Below are 16,839 nucleotides of genomic sequence, written 5' to 3'. Positions count from 1 at the left end.
GAATAAATTTCAAAGTAATCTCTGAAAATAGTCTCTTTGTTCTTATTGTATTAGACTATTAGTTATTTTCCCCTTCGCTTCCATTGGAATATTAGAACACAAATTTTCTTCTCTGCATTTGACTGAATAAAAGCCTTTGATCTTCAGCTTTAAAAAATAGGAGTAAGGCCCATTACACTTACAAACTGGAATCAATAGGAATCGGGAGAATCAGCAGGAATGAAAAAAAAATCAAGAAAATTTGTAGGGGGATTTCACTCAACTGGATTTCAAATACGGTAAATTGACCAGGCGACTCATCACTTGCTAATCACACGAGAGATTAAATGAGCTGCAAAGGAGTTGAATTTTAAATTTGTGCTACGTTCTGGGATATTCAAGGGGAATTCTGAAACTTCAAACTGCATTCTGTGTGCATTTGAAATAATGTGTGAGCTAAAAAGCGAAGAAAAAAACTTGATCAGCTGGTATTTGAACAAAAATCATCTTATTCTGGTTGATACTACTAGTGATTTATTCAAATAAGTGTGATGGATTTCTCATTCAATCTGTTGTACATTTGTAACATATAACTCTCCTCATTCATAACATTTTTCTTTTTAGTCATTCAAATTTCAGGCATAACCTTTGTTCATTCAAATGATTTTTTTATTTCTTTCGTCATTCCATCAATCATAACATTGTCATATCCAGTCATTCAATCAATCATAACATTTTAATTTCCTTTCTCCATTCAATCAAACATAACATTTTCATTTCTTCATTCAATCAAGCATAACATTTTCATTTCTCCATTCAATCAAACATAACATTTTCATTTCTTCATTCAATTATGAAATTTTCCAAACTCATTCTTCATGTTTAACATGTCCTTCCTTCTTTCAATTGGTTATAGTTCTTCTTTTTTCATTTTCATACTTTAATCAATTACATTTTATCTCTTCATTTAATCAGTTATAAGTCTCTTTTCAATTTCACTCTTCATTCAAGGAACCAACATTTTTCACTCCTCACTCAATTGATCGTAACATTCTTTTCCTTTATTAATCAATCACGTTTTAACATTCCCTCATGTTTCTTCATTCAGTCAGTTTATATTTTTTTTCTTTTATCTCCTTTTCAGTCAAGCAACCGTAACTTTCTTTGAATTCAAGTCTCATTCAATCAATCATATTTTCTACTTTTTAAAATACATATTTATCCATCATCCATCCAATTGGCATTTTCTTTTCATTTTTGCTACTTAGTCAATCAATCTATCAAATTTCATTTCTTTCACACTATTCTTTCAATTAATCACTTTAAAAAAATCACTCTCCGTTTATTCTATGATTGCACTTATTAAATCAATCATCCACTTTGCACCGCACAAAAAGAGCCATTGAAAATATAAATTCTGTTTAAGATAAACTTGTATTATACAAAACCTCCTTGAACATGTCGGCAGTACTGATTACATTTTCATACTATACAAATAACAGTAATAAAATAAACAAGAAAATAATCTTAATAATATCAACAGTTTTCTTGTAAAAATATCAAAGTATAAAAGTAGGCAAAATAAAGGGCAAAAAAGTATATTTCTAGATATCCTCATGATTGATAAGCTGTTGGCAAGACAGGATAAAATGGTATCAAAGATCATGTGAGCATTTTTCCTTGCATTTGTAAGTTATTATGGATTGGGAGAACAAACAATCTTGAACATATGACATCTTATCATCCAAATTGTAATGTTTCATAGGAAAACATTTTCAAACATATACAAGCTTTCTAAACATTACTTGGCAGTGGTTTTCAGAATTCTAGGAAGAACAAGTTACTCCTACAAGACATCTTTACAGATTGGCATTTTCACAGTTTCAAGAAAAAAAGCACATTGGTAAGTTGAAAGGTGTGCATGTCAAGCGAGTAAAAAGGCACAAAAATAGTCACAATAAAAACAAGTACATGTCAAAAGATAGAGAAAAAAAATGACCTCACTATTTAAATGGTTACAAACTATCGATAATTTCTTATTGCATGCTATGTCATTTTAAGATCATGGGGTATGATATTAATACTTGAAATGTTCTCAGGTTAACATTTGAATGTACAAGTAAATGAGAGAGATAATCACATTCAAAATGAGTCCATGTCACATGAATAAATGTTGGAGACCAATACCATAAGTATTCAGTTCTGTTCAGAATATCCATACACGTTCATGATGAGATACAAAGTTTCTCTTATCAAGTCTAATGAAAATAAGATTCATGAAGTCATGTCAAAGATCTCAGATCCAACACTGTCCACATCTTGGTAAATATCGAGTACTTCTGTTACAGCGATCCACGCTGAATCATTACGAAGACAAGATCTGATGGTTGATGTAGAAAGAGGAAGCAGAAGCCGGGAAACACTAGTAGAACTAATCCCACGATCAGACAAACCAGGTACGATCTCCAAGAGCCGCAGTCGTAGGGATTTAAGAGTTGTTGATTCAAGCTCTTCCAGTGCTACTTGCTGGAGCTGGCCTTCCCCAAACTTTGCCGTCCTGATGAGATCTGTAACAAAGTCTGTGATGATGCCTTCAAGCTCGGGAAACTGAATGCGTAGTGGGATTCGATGAGGTTTGCGAGGAAGTAAGCCGCTCAGGATTTCCCGGATCCTTGGAGATGGGATCGGGACGTCGTTTTCACTGCTGGCGCTGGCTGGGTGGCTACATGTGGGAGGTGGACATGGTTGAGCAGGAATCGGAGAAGGCAATGGCTCTGATGAGGTAGTGATAGGCCCACAAGGAGTTGAAGTGATAAGGGTCCACTCATTACCTGCAGCACCACCGGTCGTTGAATCACACAAGTCATTGTTATTGATGTCACGCAAATCGTTGTTATTGATGTCAATATGTCCATTTGATCTGGTGGGATACAACGATTGTCGCACAGGATTTAAGAAACAGCTAAATGGTGGAATGATGTTGTTCGGTAGAGACGGGTTGTTGCCCAAAGAAGGAGACTGAAGAATCTGCGGCGGTGGGTTGGGCGACGGGACGGGTAAGGACGGGATAGCGGACATGACCGAACCCCAGGTGTTAACGTCCACGAAAGTCTGTTGACTTGGCCGTACGGCTCCAGCATAGTCCATCGCTCCAGCGTCGGGTGTTTGGAGAAAGTCAATCGGTGTTTCTCTCCTCGAGTCGACGACCGGCCAGCTGATCTCTGGTACAGGTGGAGAAACCCACGGAGACAAGGCAGGAGATTGACGATCGTTCATTGTCTGATCAGCTGGGTTGATTGAAGATGGTGGGTCAGAGTTGAAGAGCCAGCTGAAATCCCAATCGTAGCTGTCATATCTGCGCAAACCACAGCACTGTCTTGGGGCATAGCCATAGGAAATGGGTGGGTGATGGTTACTGGTTGAAATCACCGAACCAAACTCAGAGTTCACATCTTTCACGGAAGTCATGCTGAAGAAACTATCAATTGCGACGGTCGATCAAAAAAGTAGAACAAAATCAATGAATGGATGATTGAGCGTAACTTGAAGTTAATGAAAAGTATTGAGATAATCCACTCGTTTTATCCTTATTCGCTACCCATTATCCAACGCGCAAAAGCCAATGGTAGCAATATTGTAAACATACACACGTGGACACACTTAGCTCGTGCCTGGATGTCCTCCCAAACAAACATCCTGATTGGTTGATCGCTAACACCATCGTGAGGTGATTGGCTGGTTTATGTCACATGACTCTTGACTGACAGGTCTACAGTGCTTGTCAATCATTCTCGCAGCTTGGACGGAACTTTCCCACAATAGACTTTTACATGAACAATAGGATTTTGGCCTCCTAATAGAGATAATCTTTCAACGAAGCGTAAAGAACAATACAACGTCAAGCCGAAAAGAGGGAGAGTCGGCGAGATCATAGACTGGCGGCGTATTTGTCATGTCATAGAATTCGGTGAATGCAGACATTTTGGAACTCTCTTCTCGGAGGGTCATTAACATTGTTTATTTACAAGGAGGTTTTGTTCAGCTCTTTGAAAAGAAGGCTTAGGCTCAGAGGAGAAGAAAGATGGGATGAATAAGAATCCTTGGGATTATGACTATCGTTCATGTCATCTAAATAACAATTTGCTGACATTTCAAGTGATCTAGATTATGAAGTGAAATGTGAGAAGATATAAAACTCACTCTTATTTCTCTTGGAAGTAAACAGTCGATCAAAAGAATAGATAATCAACAACAAAAAATGTTCCTCTCCCCTATATCTCTCTCACTTTCATCGATTTACTACTTGCCAAATTTAGACCCCGGGACTGAACCTCCTCATTCTAGACTCCATGATCACTCCAGGGGCCGCGGAATGGTTTTGAAAGTGGGGGGGGGGGGGGGGTATGAGCCGAAAGAAGGGAGGTTGACCATGCAAAAAACAAAATCAGAATCATATATGGTAATTTTTACGTTTTTGTACAGGGCTTTGAAGAAAAAACGGGGGGGGGGTAAAGCCAACCAACCCCACCCCCCCCCCCCCGGTCGACTGCACGACTCCTGCACCTTCCCCCTCCTCTCTCTCCCTCCCTCCTTCCCAGGTAACTTTATTTCAAAGTGTCATTTTGTATCTCCGTTATTATATGTTAATTAGACATATCATTTGTATTTTTTCTTCGTCATATCTTCTCCTTAGTGCAGACCAGAATTATATACACCTGCCTCACTGAGGGTGATTACCAACAAGCCCCAAATTTGTTTTGGTTTAGTCGAACCCGGCCAAGACGTTTAGTTTATATTTTCAAAGATTGCTTGGAAACTCTTTCCGTAAGCCGTTCCATTGTTCTTTGGTGATCTTAGGATATAAGTCCCCGGGATAAGTCCCCGGCTCGTTAGGGGGATTAGCCTATTCTCAGCCCATGTAAACTCAAACGCGAATAAAGTTCATCAGTTGATTAAGTTTGGTAAGGTGGCCTACTAATTGGACTTTTTTTTACTTTTGCAGCCAGCATGGAGCTTGCCCGATCTTGGTGTCGCTTGTAGGCCTACATTGTATAGGCCTAAATAACTTTCAGCATGTCTGTTTTTCATTGCTCTTACCACGCATATATGCACTGTTTATTATGCTAATTTGTAAATATACTTGATTATGATATCAATTTAAGGCCCTGAAACATGAGTAGGTACAACGCTACTTACAATATCCGTCATAAACTTGTAAACATGGTAAAATACTATAGGCCTACAGTATAGTCTGTTAAACATTGGCCGTGTGGCAGGGGTGACCATGCACAAAATAATGCAGGTTAATAATGACAATGCTTATGAAATAACATTTGCATGATTTCATCTCGAAACATTGATATGCACTGACAGCATAGTGCCTCACAGCTCGGATTTTTGCAAACCTCCACAAAGTACTAAATCCCTATTTTATTACATTTTATTTTTTATCCATGGTCTTCTCGCCTTAAAAATCTTAAATGAAAAGATATTGCTCTCGGAATAGCAACATGGACTTTTCTAAATTCCTCTCAATTAATTGTGCATTTATTTTTGTTCCTACTTACTTAGACTATTAAATGGCAACAATGCAGATAACGGGTTGATATTTGTAAAGGTGTTTTACGGTTTCCGAATCAAGCTCCTTTGTTACGCTGATTTTTGTTTTGAAAGTGCACATTTTGCTCGTGCTTTTATCTACGCAGCCCGCCAAAGGGTTATTTAATCTCTTAATACGGCGTGTGCTCAGTTGTTTGTTGAGCCCGGTTTCTACGTTAATTCATAAGATCATCGAGTTGGTGATGTGAATAGAGGTATAAAACCTTGATAATCATTATATTGATCAGGAATGTCACGTTGCAGTTCTTACTTTTTTTTTTTTTTTTTTTTTTTTTACCAAGGCTTATAACTAGGCCCTTTTGCAGGTTTCGGGGGGGGGGGGGGGGTCAGCTCTCACATAGGAAAGATTGTCTTATTTATTCCACATCTTTATCTCCATTTTCTGTAGACTGTATATTGGTCATCTCGACTTTTTTTTCTCTCTCTTGACGTCCACCCCCACCATATATTTTTCTTCTTGCATCTTATCCCACCATATTTTTTTCTTGCATCTTATTTTATTTTTATCGCCCTCATCTGTCGCTTCACTCTTGGATATAGAAGTGTCTCGTCCGTGGATCCCAATAGGTCCCCAATAGGTCCTCAATATGGGAAAGGGTTTACTTCTTTTCCAAATCCCCATCTTTATCTCTCTCAAGTTGTTCTTTTCTGTGGTCACCTCGACTTTTTGCTCACTCTCCTTTTTGGACGCCCTTGACCCCCCCCCTTAAAAAAAACCATTGATTGATTTGACCATGATTTGATTTTCAGGACAACCCTGATCAAACGGGTTTTTTACCAGATAACTTCTATGAACGGTTGTTATGACAGTGGAATGTGAGTCTCGACGACGCGCACGTGTATCTCGATCTCGACCATTAACCTCGACCCCGTCACCCCCTTCCAAATGGTCGGATGCATACCACTTGGTCTACTTATCAGTTCGTCTAAACCCATTTCGTCTACAACCAGTTTGTCTAATATCCAATTCTCCGAATTCCCACTTGGGCTAATATCAAATTCGTCTAATTTACATTTGGTCTATGACCAGCTGGGCTAATTCTCACTTGGTCTTATATCCAATTTGTCTAATTTCCCCTTGATATAATATCCAAATCGTCTGAGACTTGGGCTGAAATCATTTAGTCTAATATCCAGTTGGTCTAATGACCGTTTGGTGTAATTCACAATTGGTCTAATGTCCATTTAGTCTAATATAAAATAATTCATTATGATTTATTTGATCTAAAATTGCCAAATATGGTCATGGATGAATAAATACAACATGCATCAGTTAATACATGTAGCCAGGATCCGGATAGGTAGAGCCGGGGTAGGGCTGGTGGCGGGCGCAAAACCTCTTCGTGAAGTATTACCGATGACGAGATAGTCGCTCATCGAATGAATTACTCTAATCAAATATAATTCTTATAATTAGGCTTATATCAATTATATCTATGATGCTGAAAATTATATCATACTCGTAATCATTACATCACCGCATGCACATTTACAAATTCTAAGTATAGGGTAAACAATAAGTTGGGGATCTTGTAGTTTATAATGGTCGAATGGCGGGGTTAGAATTATCAGAATAACATTATTATGAAGGAAGGAACGAAAATATAATGTAATTGATTGTGTGGATACGTATCTGGTAAACATGTTTATGCCTCTTATAATCATTGTTATGTACCATTACGGACGATACTTGAACTTGACGGAAAATAAGCAAATAGTTATGCAGTTTGGGGGATTCCAAAAGCTACAAAGCCATATATTAGATCATGTAATTTTGTTTTGAATATTTTGTTAGTAGTCATTCATCTTATCTTCTCATTCTGTTTTTTTTTTGTTCTGCTTCTTTGCCTCTCCTCCATAAAATGGATTGGGGGGGGGGGGTGGACGGGCGGGCGCGCGATCCCGATATAAGATTATCAATGCTATCCCCAACAAAATATTTAAAAACAATTGCAGTTTTGTATGTGGTAGCAAGATGTATGTTTCTTTTCACCCTTTTATATTTTTTCGTTTCCTTTCCCTCTATTTTCCCCGTTTCCTTTCTCCTCCTTTTAACATTTTCTCTCCCCTCTCCTTTCATTTCCCCTTCCTTTCCTCTCCCTCTCTCTTTCGTTTTCTCTCTCATATTCCCTCTCTCCCTTTTTGTTTTTTTCTTCATTTTTCTCTCTCTCCATTTCCCTTTTTCTTTCTTTTCCTCTTCATTTTCTTCCCCTCCTGTCTTTTCCTTCATCTGAGTCTCTTCCCTTCTCTCCCTTCAGTTCCTCCTTTCTCTCTCTCTCTCTCTCCTTCTCCCTTTTCCAAATGATAATTAGACCAGGTGACGATTAGCCCAACTGGCTATTAGACCAAGTGGTCATTAGACTGAAACCAAGTGGTCATAAGACGAAATGAGAATTGGACTAAGTGGGTTTAGCCCAAATGTTGTTAGCCCATCTGAAGATTAGACCAAGTGATATTAGACCAACCGTCAGTAAACCCTCCCAATCATGTCCATACTCCCCCTTCTTTCGTCCTCCCTCCTATGCCAGGCTCACTCACATCTGCACTTTCTCTTCTCATTTCTCTTCACGTTCTGTTTATTTCTCTTTCGTCAGGTTCCCCCTCCCCGACTATTTAAAATCTTTTCAACTTAACGTTGATATACGTTTTAGAATATATCTTTCTTTTTGCAAAATGGCCCTTAGACATACCCCCCCCCCCTTAAATCGAAAGAAAATAATTGCTCAAAAACTCACGCAAAGTGCTTTTTGTTGTCCCGTGAGTGGACAACAAACTTGACCGGAAGTTTGGATTATTCCAAGAAAGCTTGGCAGCTATCCAACTATCCTATTGATAACGTGGATTATGGGCTGTGGCGTGCCGCTTTTCAAAGGATTGGTTAATCCTGCGTGTATACACAGTGTTTTGAGGAATCCAATATTTATTACCAAAGTAGAGTTCCACTTATCATGGTGCTAATGGATGTGATTTAACTGAATAATGAAGGGTTTAAACCTACTAGGATGAACAATGACAGAAAATCGATTTGATATTCCTTGACAAAAACGTTTATTAACCATGATAACAAACAGTTGAATATAACAGCATGAACGAGGTCAAAACTACAACTACAGAACACCTTATCTACTGACGATGGTTTCTATTGTAACAAGTGATTGGTTTATCACAACATTATTGTATGAAAACAAAACAAAAATAGTCAAGCCTTAAAGTAGGAATGTTAGCCTTTTCATAAAGGAGTTTGGAAACTTTGCCCAAATAGTATCAATGATTATGCAGTTAATCAATACCAAAGTTTCCTTGAAAGTTACAATACTGACATAATGACATTAATCCTAAATTTTATGAAACGGGTCCCTTGGTCCAATGACTAACAAGCAGATGTACCTTCTTATAAAGCCAGAAAGATTATTCATTCTTATTTCAAGCAGAGGAAGAAATGATGAATAAAAAGTCTGAACTTGCAAGTAAATTCATTCGGCACCATTTCGACGAGGTCCACTCGTTGACAGACGAAACATAATTCCTGAAAGTTCGATTTCTTATTCATAATTTCTTCATCTGTTCCCATTTTGTATTGTTGTATGAATGAGACCTAAACCCACACCAGGGAATTAGTGTAAAAAGAATACTTCTGTAACTCCTTTTCGTGTAAGCCAGTATTCAATCTAGACAAAACATTACAAACGGGTTTTATGAGATTGAGAGCATAATTCTAAGTATCATTACTAAATGCAGACAGAAAATGGCATATGATGTATACATTACGTCGTGTCATTTGTGGGAGGAGTGCACCTTCACATGATAAATATATACGTATAGGCCCTTGAATGTAAAAACCTATCAATCCTCATCCCACTATGCACCCCTACCGACAGGAATTGTGCACCCCTATTCGCGTAGGTTTACAAGACCAATGCCTATTTATTTTATATTTTTCAAACCGATCACCATCACTTTTTCAGGCACATTAGAAATAAACTTCTAAACATAATCGTCAACCAGTCCGACTTACGTACAAGACGAGAATAAAAATTTTTGTTCACACACTTGAACAAGAATTGACTCGCAAACGTTGATCTGGTTCGTTAATTTTAAAGTATATGATCGAAAGGCCCACACGTAACAAACCCGACAAGCACATTTTGCTTAATGCGAAGCCACGCCCCACCCTCTCCCAACAAAAAGGGGAAAATAAAACAAATTTACCTCTGAAGGCAAAGCATGAACGTTTTATCATGCGAGCAGTTCAAAAAGTTATGCATAATTTTTCCGAACAACTGAAATATGAGCTATAGCTTATTGAGCTATATTAATTCTTGGACTAAATGCTACAAAAGCACAGAACGATGGTTTACTGATAATTCTGTGCTAAATAAGGTCAGTCAAATGCATTCTTTGACTGATGTGTTTGGCACCGTACAGGTTACAAACAAAATCCTTTGGAAACTGCTGAATACAAAAGAATGAAAAAGAAGAGGTGAATGCCGGTCTGCAAAGTTTCAACGAATCATATTGTTATAAGAATTGTTTGAAATAATTTGTTTCAGCATTGATATTTAAACGGCGGTATGGGCAGAGATACATTTTTACATTTTCATTTTTTAAGCGTTGAGATGTAACGTGAAATGCACTCTCTGGCTATGTAAAATGACGATCTCACATTTCATTTTTTTTATCGTACTCACAATATTACAATTCGAATAGGGTAAAAGATAATACTGATGATTTTGTTATTTCAAATGGCACGTAAGTATTGTAGTATATAATTGTGGCAAACATTATTCAAATTGTTAGATAATGCAACGATTCGGCAACAATAGCCCGGGGCTAATCCAGATGGGGGGAGGGGCTTGTCCCCATATCTGATCCTTATTCTTGGCAAATGGTTTTTGGTCATCCCCCACTCAATCATAGATCCATCCCTGGTTTTCGATGAAGTCTATAGTTACATTTGTTACCTATGCCTACTATGGTATTACGATATTAATTGTTATGAAGGCTGTTTAATGGTTATGTAACTAAAAATATGGTGCCAAAAACAAATGCTCTAATTTTTGTTGAAATTACCACAATCATTTTTTTAATTTTACTATAATATGCGTTATTTAAAGAGAATTCGTGGATTCTCATAAGTTACTAAAATGTCATTTTACTTTCGACTGATCACAGCTAGCTCCCTATTAAATTTCCCCTAAATGCTCTTCAAATCTGAATATTTCCACTGACCCGGAAGTTCCTTTATAACAACGATCAGTGGACCTCTCCTTAAAACATGGAGTAAATCGCCGAAATATGAGAACGAGGTAAAATATATAAACGACTTCAGCAACAGTTCAGCAATCGGCAATTGAATTCGACGCCACTCTGAGGATGACAGCAGAACATGAAGTATGTTATTCAACAATACCACGTAGTTATTACAAAAACACCAACATCGACCCCGGCATCGATCTTATGGAAATGTTAGATGCGAAAAGGCACCTAGTATGTTATCTTCAGGGTGTTTTGCTCATCATCCTCGTCGATGACAATGACGTAATCAGATTCGCTGTCATCACATACCACGCGGTCATCGTTGGAGGGATCATTGGCCGAATCGATTTCCACAGAGTGTTCTTCATTGGCTGATCGAGGTGAACGGAATGATTCCGTGACGTTGCTCAACCTTTTAACTTCATCTTCTGCGATACCATGTGCTTCCATGAGTGACTGGAACGATGAGTCGCTGGTTGAACCGTTGTCATTGGAGTTTTTTGAAGCTGTTGAACCTAACTTTGGTTTCGCGTCGTTACCAAGTGATCGATAGGCGCTTTTCACTTTCGTAAACGCCTTTGATCTGACCCTCGCCTTAGGAATGGTGTCCACCAATTTCATGATGGACAGCAAGACTGGTTCAGCGGGTTGCTTCGCATCAGAACCAGCGGTATTGCTCATGGAGCGTGAGGACGAATCCGCAGGATCTTGTGGAAGCTCAGTGGTGTTTCCTTCTGAGTTTGAATCTAACGCCCTCTCAGCTAGCTTCATCAGCGAAACTGACGCCTCTCCCATCGTAGATGTCTTGGTTGTTTCTGTCTGATCAAAGCTGACTTTGTTGGGCATGTTCTTTGCCTGACGGATTAGTCTTCTAATTACGCTCAAGCTGATACCGCCGCGATCTTTGATCCCAGGAACGCTTTCAATGATGATCTTGCGAATATGCTCCGCAGTCAGTGTTTTCGAAGAGCTGGTCTGTGATTAAAACAAATGTATGAGAAGGGAAGAAAATCAAATAGATGTCAAACTTGGCCATGCAGCTGCATATTTAGTGGCGCTCCCATACCCCCTATATCTATACCGTTTGTCATTTTTTGCTTGGCATTGTACCCTATTTATTTCATCTCTCATTGCCGCCTTCTCAATCTTCAATCTCTCTGGGTTAAACAAAAATGCATCGTCAGAACACTTCATATTATACTTTTGAATTTCAAACAATTTAAAAGTAAACAACAAACTAATAATGCATTGGTGGACGCTTTAGAAATGTTAATGTATTTGGAAGCCCACTTTAAAATGAGTCCGCTTGAATCGCATCAAAATGAAAATGACTCATCAATTTGGAAAGCTTCATTATTCCTCTGTAGAGTGTGCAATCTGCTGTGATTCAGTTATAATGGAATGTATCTAGTCACCCCGAATAGAATACAAGGCAAAGTCAGAAGTGGAATGTTAACGAAAAATGCATTGTTTTTTTTATTAATGTCTCTACTTGTTTTGATATGCAAAGTGTGTTTTTTACGTTGCCCACGTTCAGTGAATGTTTCGGAACAAAATGCCAACGGTAAAATGAATATCTAAATCTTTAAAAATGAAACAAGTGGTAATTCAAACGGGGTTGACCGTTGAAATCTATTTCAAACCATTAATGTGCAAATGCCTCAACGCATCCTCTAAAGGATCTGGAATTCATGACTAAGAACGACAAATTTCATTTGATTTTTTTACATTGCTACATATTTCTCAGGACTGCACATTTCCACGATTACTGACACATCATTGTCATAAGAATAGTCAAGGACAAGTCCACCCCAACAAATCCAACAAGAATAACACTGAAAATTTCATCAAAATCGGATGTAAAAATAAGAAAGTTATGACATTTTAAAGTTTCGCTTAATTTCACAAAACAGTTATATGCACATCCTGGTTGGTATGCAAATGAGGAGACTGATGACGTCATCCACTCACTTTTTCTTTTGTATTTTATTATATGAAATATTCTTATTTTCTCATTGTCAAGTGATACAACGATTAATTCCTCCCTGAACATGTGGAATTAGCATTGTTTAATACTATATGGTTCGGTCAAGTTGGTCCTTATTGTCAAATCTATAAAAAATGAAATATTGTATTATTCAAACAATAAAAAACAAACGAAATAGTGAGTGATGGACATCATCGACTGACTCACATAGTTGTGCATATCACTGTTTTGTGAAAAATAAGCGAAATTTTAAAAAAGTTCATAACTTTCTTATTTTACATCCGATTTTGATGAAATTTTCAGCACTATGTTAGTTTGGTTTTTCTCTATTTATTCAAGTCAGCATTTTCACGGGGTGGACTTGACCTTTAAGAATGAGATAGAATAGCACCGGCGTATAACGTACTTTGTATTTAATAAGAAGTAATTATATATAAATCCTGAATTACAAATCACTGATTTTTGTTGTCACGGACAAAATTTATCTGACATCCTTTTAACAGTACACAATCCGACTGCGACGCAATTTTACTATTATTTTTAGATAGATCTGAAAAATAATTTTTCATATTTAATGCATTATGAGATTAGTGAAATTTCACTTATCACATAATGCATTGAGCATGAAAGTAAAGTAAAATTATTTTATTTGAAGTTCGGCGTCGAAGAGAACTGCTTCCTGAAGGCAAGCAATGTGGTCGGAGTAAAACCCAAATCGGCTTCAATTCGCAGCCGATGAATGAATTAATTATGATTTGATGTTAACATTTCGATTTAGTACTCATTATATAGGTTGGAAATTTTAAAAACTCCTTTGAAAATCGGATCGCAACGGATAATGGAGTGTGCGCCGAGATGCAAGTTTCATCGTGAAGGTTTACCACTTAATGCATGATAGTTACATCTGGTTGGCATGGTTACCGGCGAACGAAATAGGGATAAAATGCCCACGAAAATAAATTGTTTTAAAATACGATACAAAGCTTTACTAGAATTCATCGCTTCGCTTTGATTTTAAATCCTTTTAGTAATTTGTTGTCAGTAAAACTTTTTATGACCATATTATTATTATTGATTCTATTTTTACTTTTCACAGAAAAAGTAGTAAAATAGGCTCATACATGGTAAATCTAGTATATTTTTGTTTTAAAAGATTGAAAAGGACTCATGGTAAAAAATAAAAATAATTTCGCGTCCCGGATGGACGATGAGGGGCCTATGATGCTTTCCCCATCAGTTCATTTTTGTTTTTCCCCAAGTACTTGTCTTCATGTACGAATAAAGAAACCTTTATATGTAAACATTGTATTAGGTGATATACTATAATTACCTGCGAATAGTTCATGCACCAAGCGACTGCAGGCAAGAGATCAGGGAATTGGTCCACCAAACGTCCTCCCTGGTGTGGAATCCTCTGTTTTTTAACACATTGATCATCTCCAGAATTGAAGGGACTACCGTGGTCATCAACCTCGCCATCAACCATCATATCACGGGGCAAAGGCCGCTGAGGGATCGGCATGCAAGGGAATTGTTTATCCATGACTAAATTACCAATCCCGCGGAAGAATCCCGAGGGTGGTTGGGCGTGGTGCATGGGGGGCATCACCATCGGATAGGGGTGGTACCCTGGCCTTGGTGAAGGACCAGGATCGTTTCCAAACGAGGGGAAGAGATAATTTGGGAGAGAATGATGGGAGGGGTATTCAGGTGGTGGATATGGAGGGATGTTGGACGGATCATATACAGTGAAGTTTGGTTGTTGGTAAACATCAGGACGCCTCGGGTAGACCCCAGGGTATGTGCGATGATAGATATCACGATATTGGGTGTTTTGTTGGTTGCTGGTGGTAACATCAATGGATAGAGAGTTCTCAAGACTTCGCGAGGAAGATCCATCCAGTATACCATAGTTCTGGGAGGAAGTAGGAGAAAGTCGTGCAGGCAAAGATGTTTGAGAACTGTCGGGTTCTGCCTCTGAAACCGAATTCATCGTCGCTGGCGTTGCTGCTTCAAGTTCATTGCCCTCATTGACAATGCCTTTCTTGACTATTGTGGATAGCCAATCAGATGGGACAACCTCTATTGGATACACCGGACCCTGTTGTTCATTGGGAAGAGACTTCAGATCATTTAAAGTGGGTCTGGTAGACAACGAACTGGTAGAAGATGAACCAACATCCACGCCCTCATTCGCAGGTGATGGCAAGGAGGTTTTCAAGCTAGAAGATGTCGTAGGTTGGAAATGACCTGGGCATACCAATGGAGAATTTAAGCACATAGTCGATAACGTACCCGTGGAAGAAAACTGGTCTGGTTTGGTGTTGTGAAGTAGATCAGGCATATGATACACGTTTCCATTGTAATCCGGTGATGAGACTGGGTTGAAGCCATGGCATCGGCAGTATTGAGGACATGGTTTCACCGCTTCCATAGGTGACATGAAGATGGGCAAGGTGTTAATGGTAACCGGAGTCGAAGTTGGCATCGGGCTTGGCAATGACGACGATACTTCATATCCATTCACACCAAATCCTGGTTTATCGTAAGAATATGAATATCTACTTGTACCGCTGTTGATACTTTTAGTTTTATTCAATGAGGCATTATATTCAGCCTCTCCATAGTTCAACATCTGGTTTCTAAAATGATCATGACTGTTGACTTCATGAACCGCAGGTACGTTGCATGGCACTGACAACAAATAACCCAAGCCACATTCATCGAGATTGTCAGGCCTCAAGTTAGGGCTACATGTAATTCTGTGATTGGTGAAAGTTTGGTCCGACGCCTCGGGCTCAACTGCCAGATAACTCGGTCCGCTCCTCAAGGCGTTATTGGAAAGCAAACTCCGCAACTTTGATGGATGAGAAGGGGATTCGCAATCCACAGACTCTGATTCTGACATCGTTGAATAAATCCTTAGTCAATCTCAAAATATAATCAAGATAGGGCCTATGTATCCCTATGTATCAGGTAGTCGTTCGTCAACTTCAAAAAAGAGAAATACCACTAATCCGTGAATGTCAAATCAAATTCAAAACATTGGTCTAACAAGTTCCCAGGTCAAAAAACCAGTTAAGGACCAGTTCATCCAACTGGTACTGGTACCAGTTGATTCCAGTTAGCGAACTGGATTCAATATGGAAATTGGAATACTGGAATCAACTGGAATCCAGTTGACAAATTGTTACTGGTACCAGTTGGAAATACCAGTTGGCAACTGGTCCTAACTGGTACCAGTTAGCAACTGGTACCAGTTGACAACTGGTCCTAACTGGTACCAGTTAGGACCAGTTGGAAACATGAGTTGTCAACTGGTGCCAGTTAAAACCAGTTGGAAACACCAATTGTAAACTGGTGCCAGTTAGGACCAGTTGGAAACATGAGTTGTCAACTGGTGCCAGTTAAAACCAGTTGGAAACACAAATTGTCAACTGGTGCCAGTTCGGACCAGTTGGAAACATGAGGTGTCAACTGGTGCCAGTTAAAACCAGTTGGAAACACCAATTGTCAACTGGTGCCAGTTAGGACCAGTTGGAAACATGAGTTGTCAACTGGTGCCAGTTAAAACCAGTTGGAAACACCAGTTGTCAACTGGTGCCAGTTAGAACAAGTTGGAAGCACCAGTTAGGACCAGTTGGAAACATAAATTGTCAAGTGGTACCAGTTAGAAACACCCTGCAATGTATAGCATAAACAAAAATGAATCATGTGGATATGTACATTCCCGATCTTTTACTCTTCTCATATAATCACTCCTTCGTTTTCCTTGCGCACACACACATTAGAATATTGGTACCAACACCCCCCCCCCCCCCCCTCTCAGGCGGTTATTTCAATTATAAATTATCTTCAATTATCTTTACATTGAATGTCCACTCCTGTTATAACAATGTGCATGGACAAGTGAAATAATTATCCTTGCACATAGGACTGATGAAATGAATCAAGGTAAATTTGTAGCATTGTATTGAAACCTTGTTAATTTCCACATG

General features: G+C 38.6%; 1 protein-coding gene across 1 annotated transcript; it reads right to left on the bottom strand.

The window, feature by feature from the left end:
- Positions 1-8,625: 8,625 nt before the first annotated feature.
- On the bottom strand, positions 8,626-16,662 carry LOC129253699 (uncharacterized). Its single transcript, XM_064106897.1, has 2 exons — positions 14,172-16,662; positions 8,626-11,829 (listed from the first exon to the last, which is right to left on the bottom strand). The coding sequence occupies exons 1-2, from the start codon at positions 15,747-15,749 to the stop codon at positions 11,083-11,085; spliced, it is 2,325 nt and encodes a 774-aa protein (XP_063962967.1). The 5' UTR covers positions 15,750-16,662; the 3' UTR covers positions 8,626-11,082.
- Positions 16,663-16,839: the final 177 nt, after the last annotated feature.

Source organism: Lytechinus pictus, chromosome 2, assembly GCF_037042905.1.
Source record: "Lytechinus pictus isolate F3 Inbred chromosome 2, Lp3.0, whole genome shotgun sequence".
Classification (NCBI taxonomy): Eukaryota; Metazoa; Echinodermata; class Echinoidea; order Temnopleuroida; family Toxopneustidae; genus Lytechinus; species Lytechinus pictus.
This window is presented reverse-complemented; position numbering and strand designations above follow the sequence as displayed.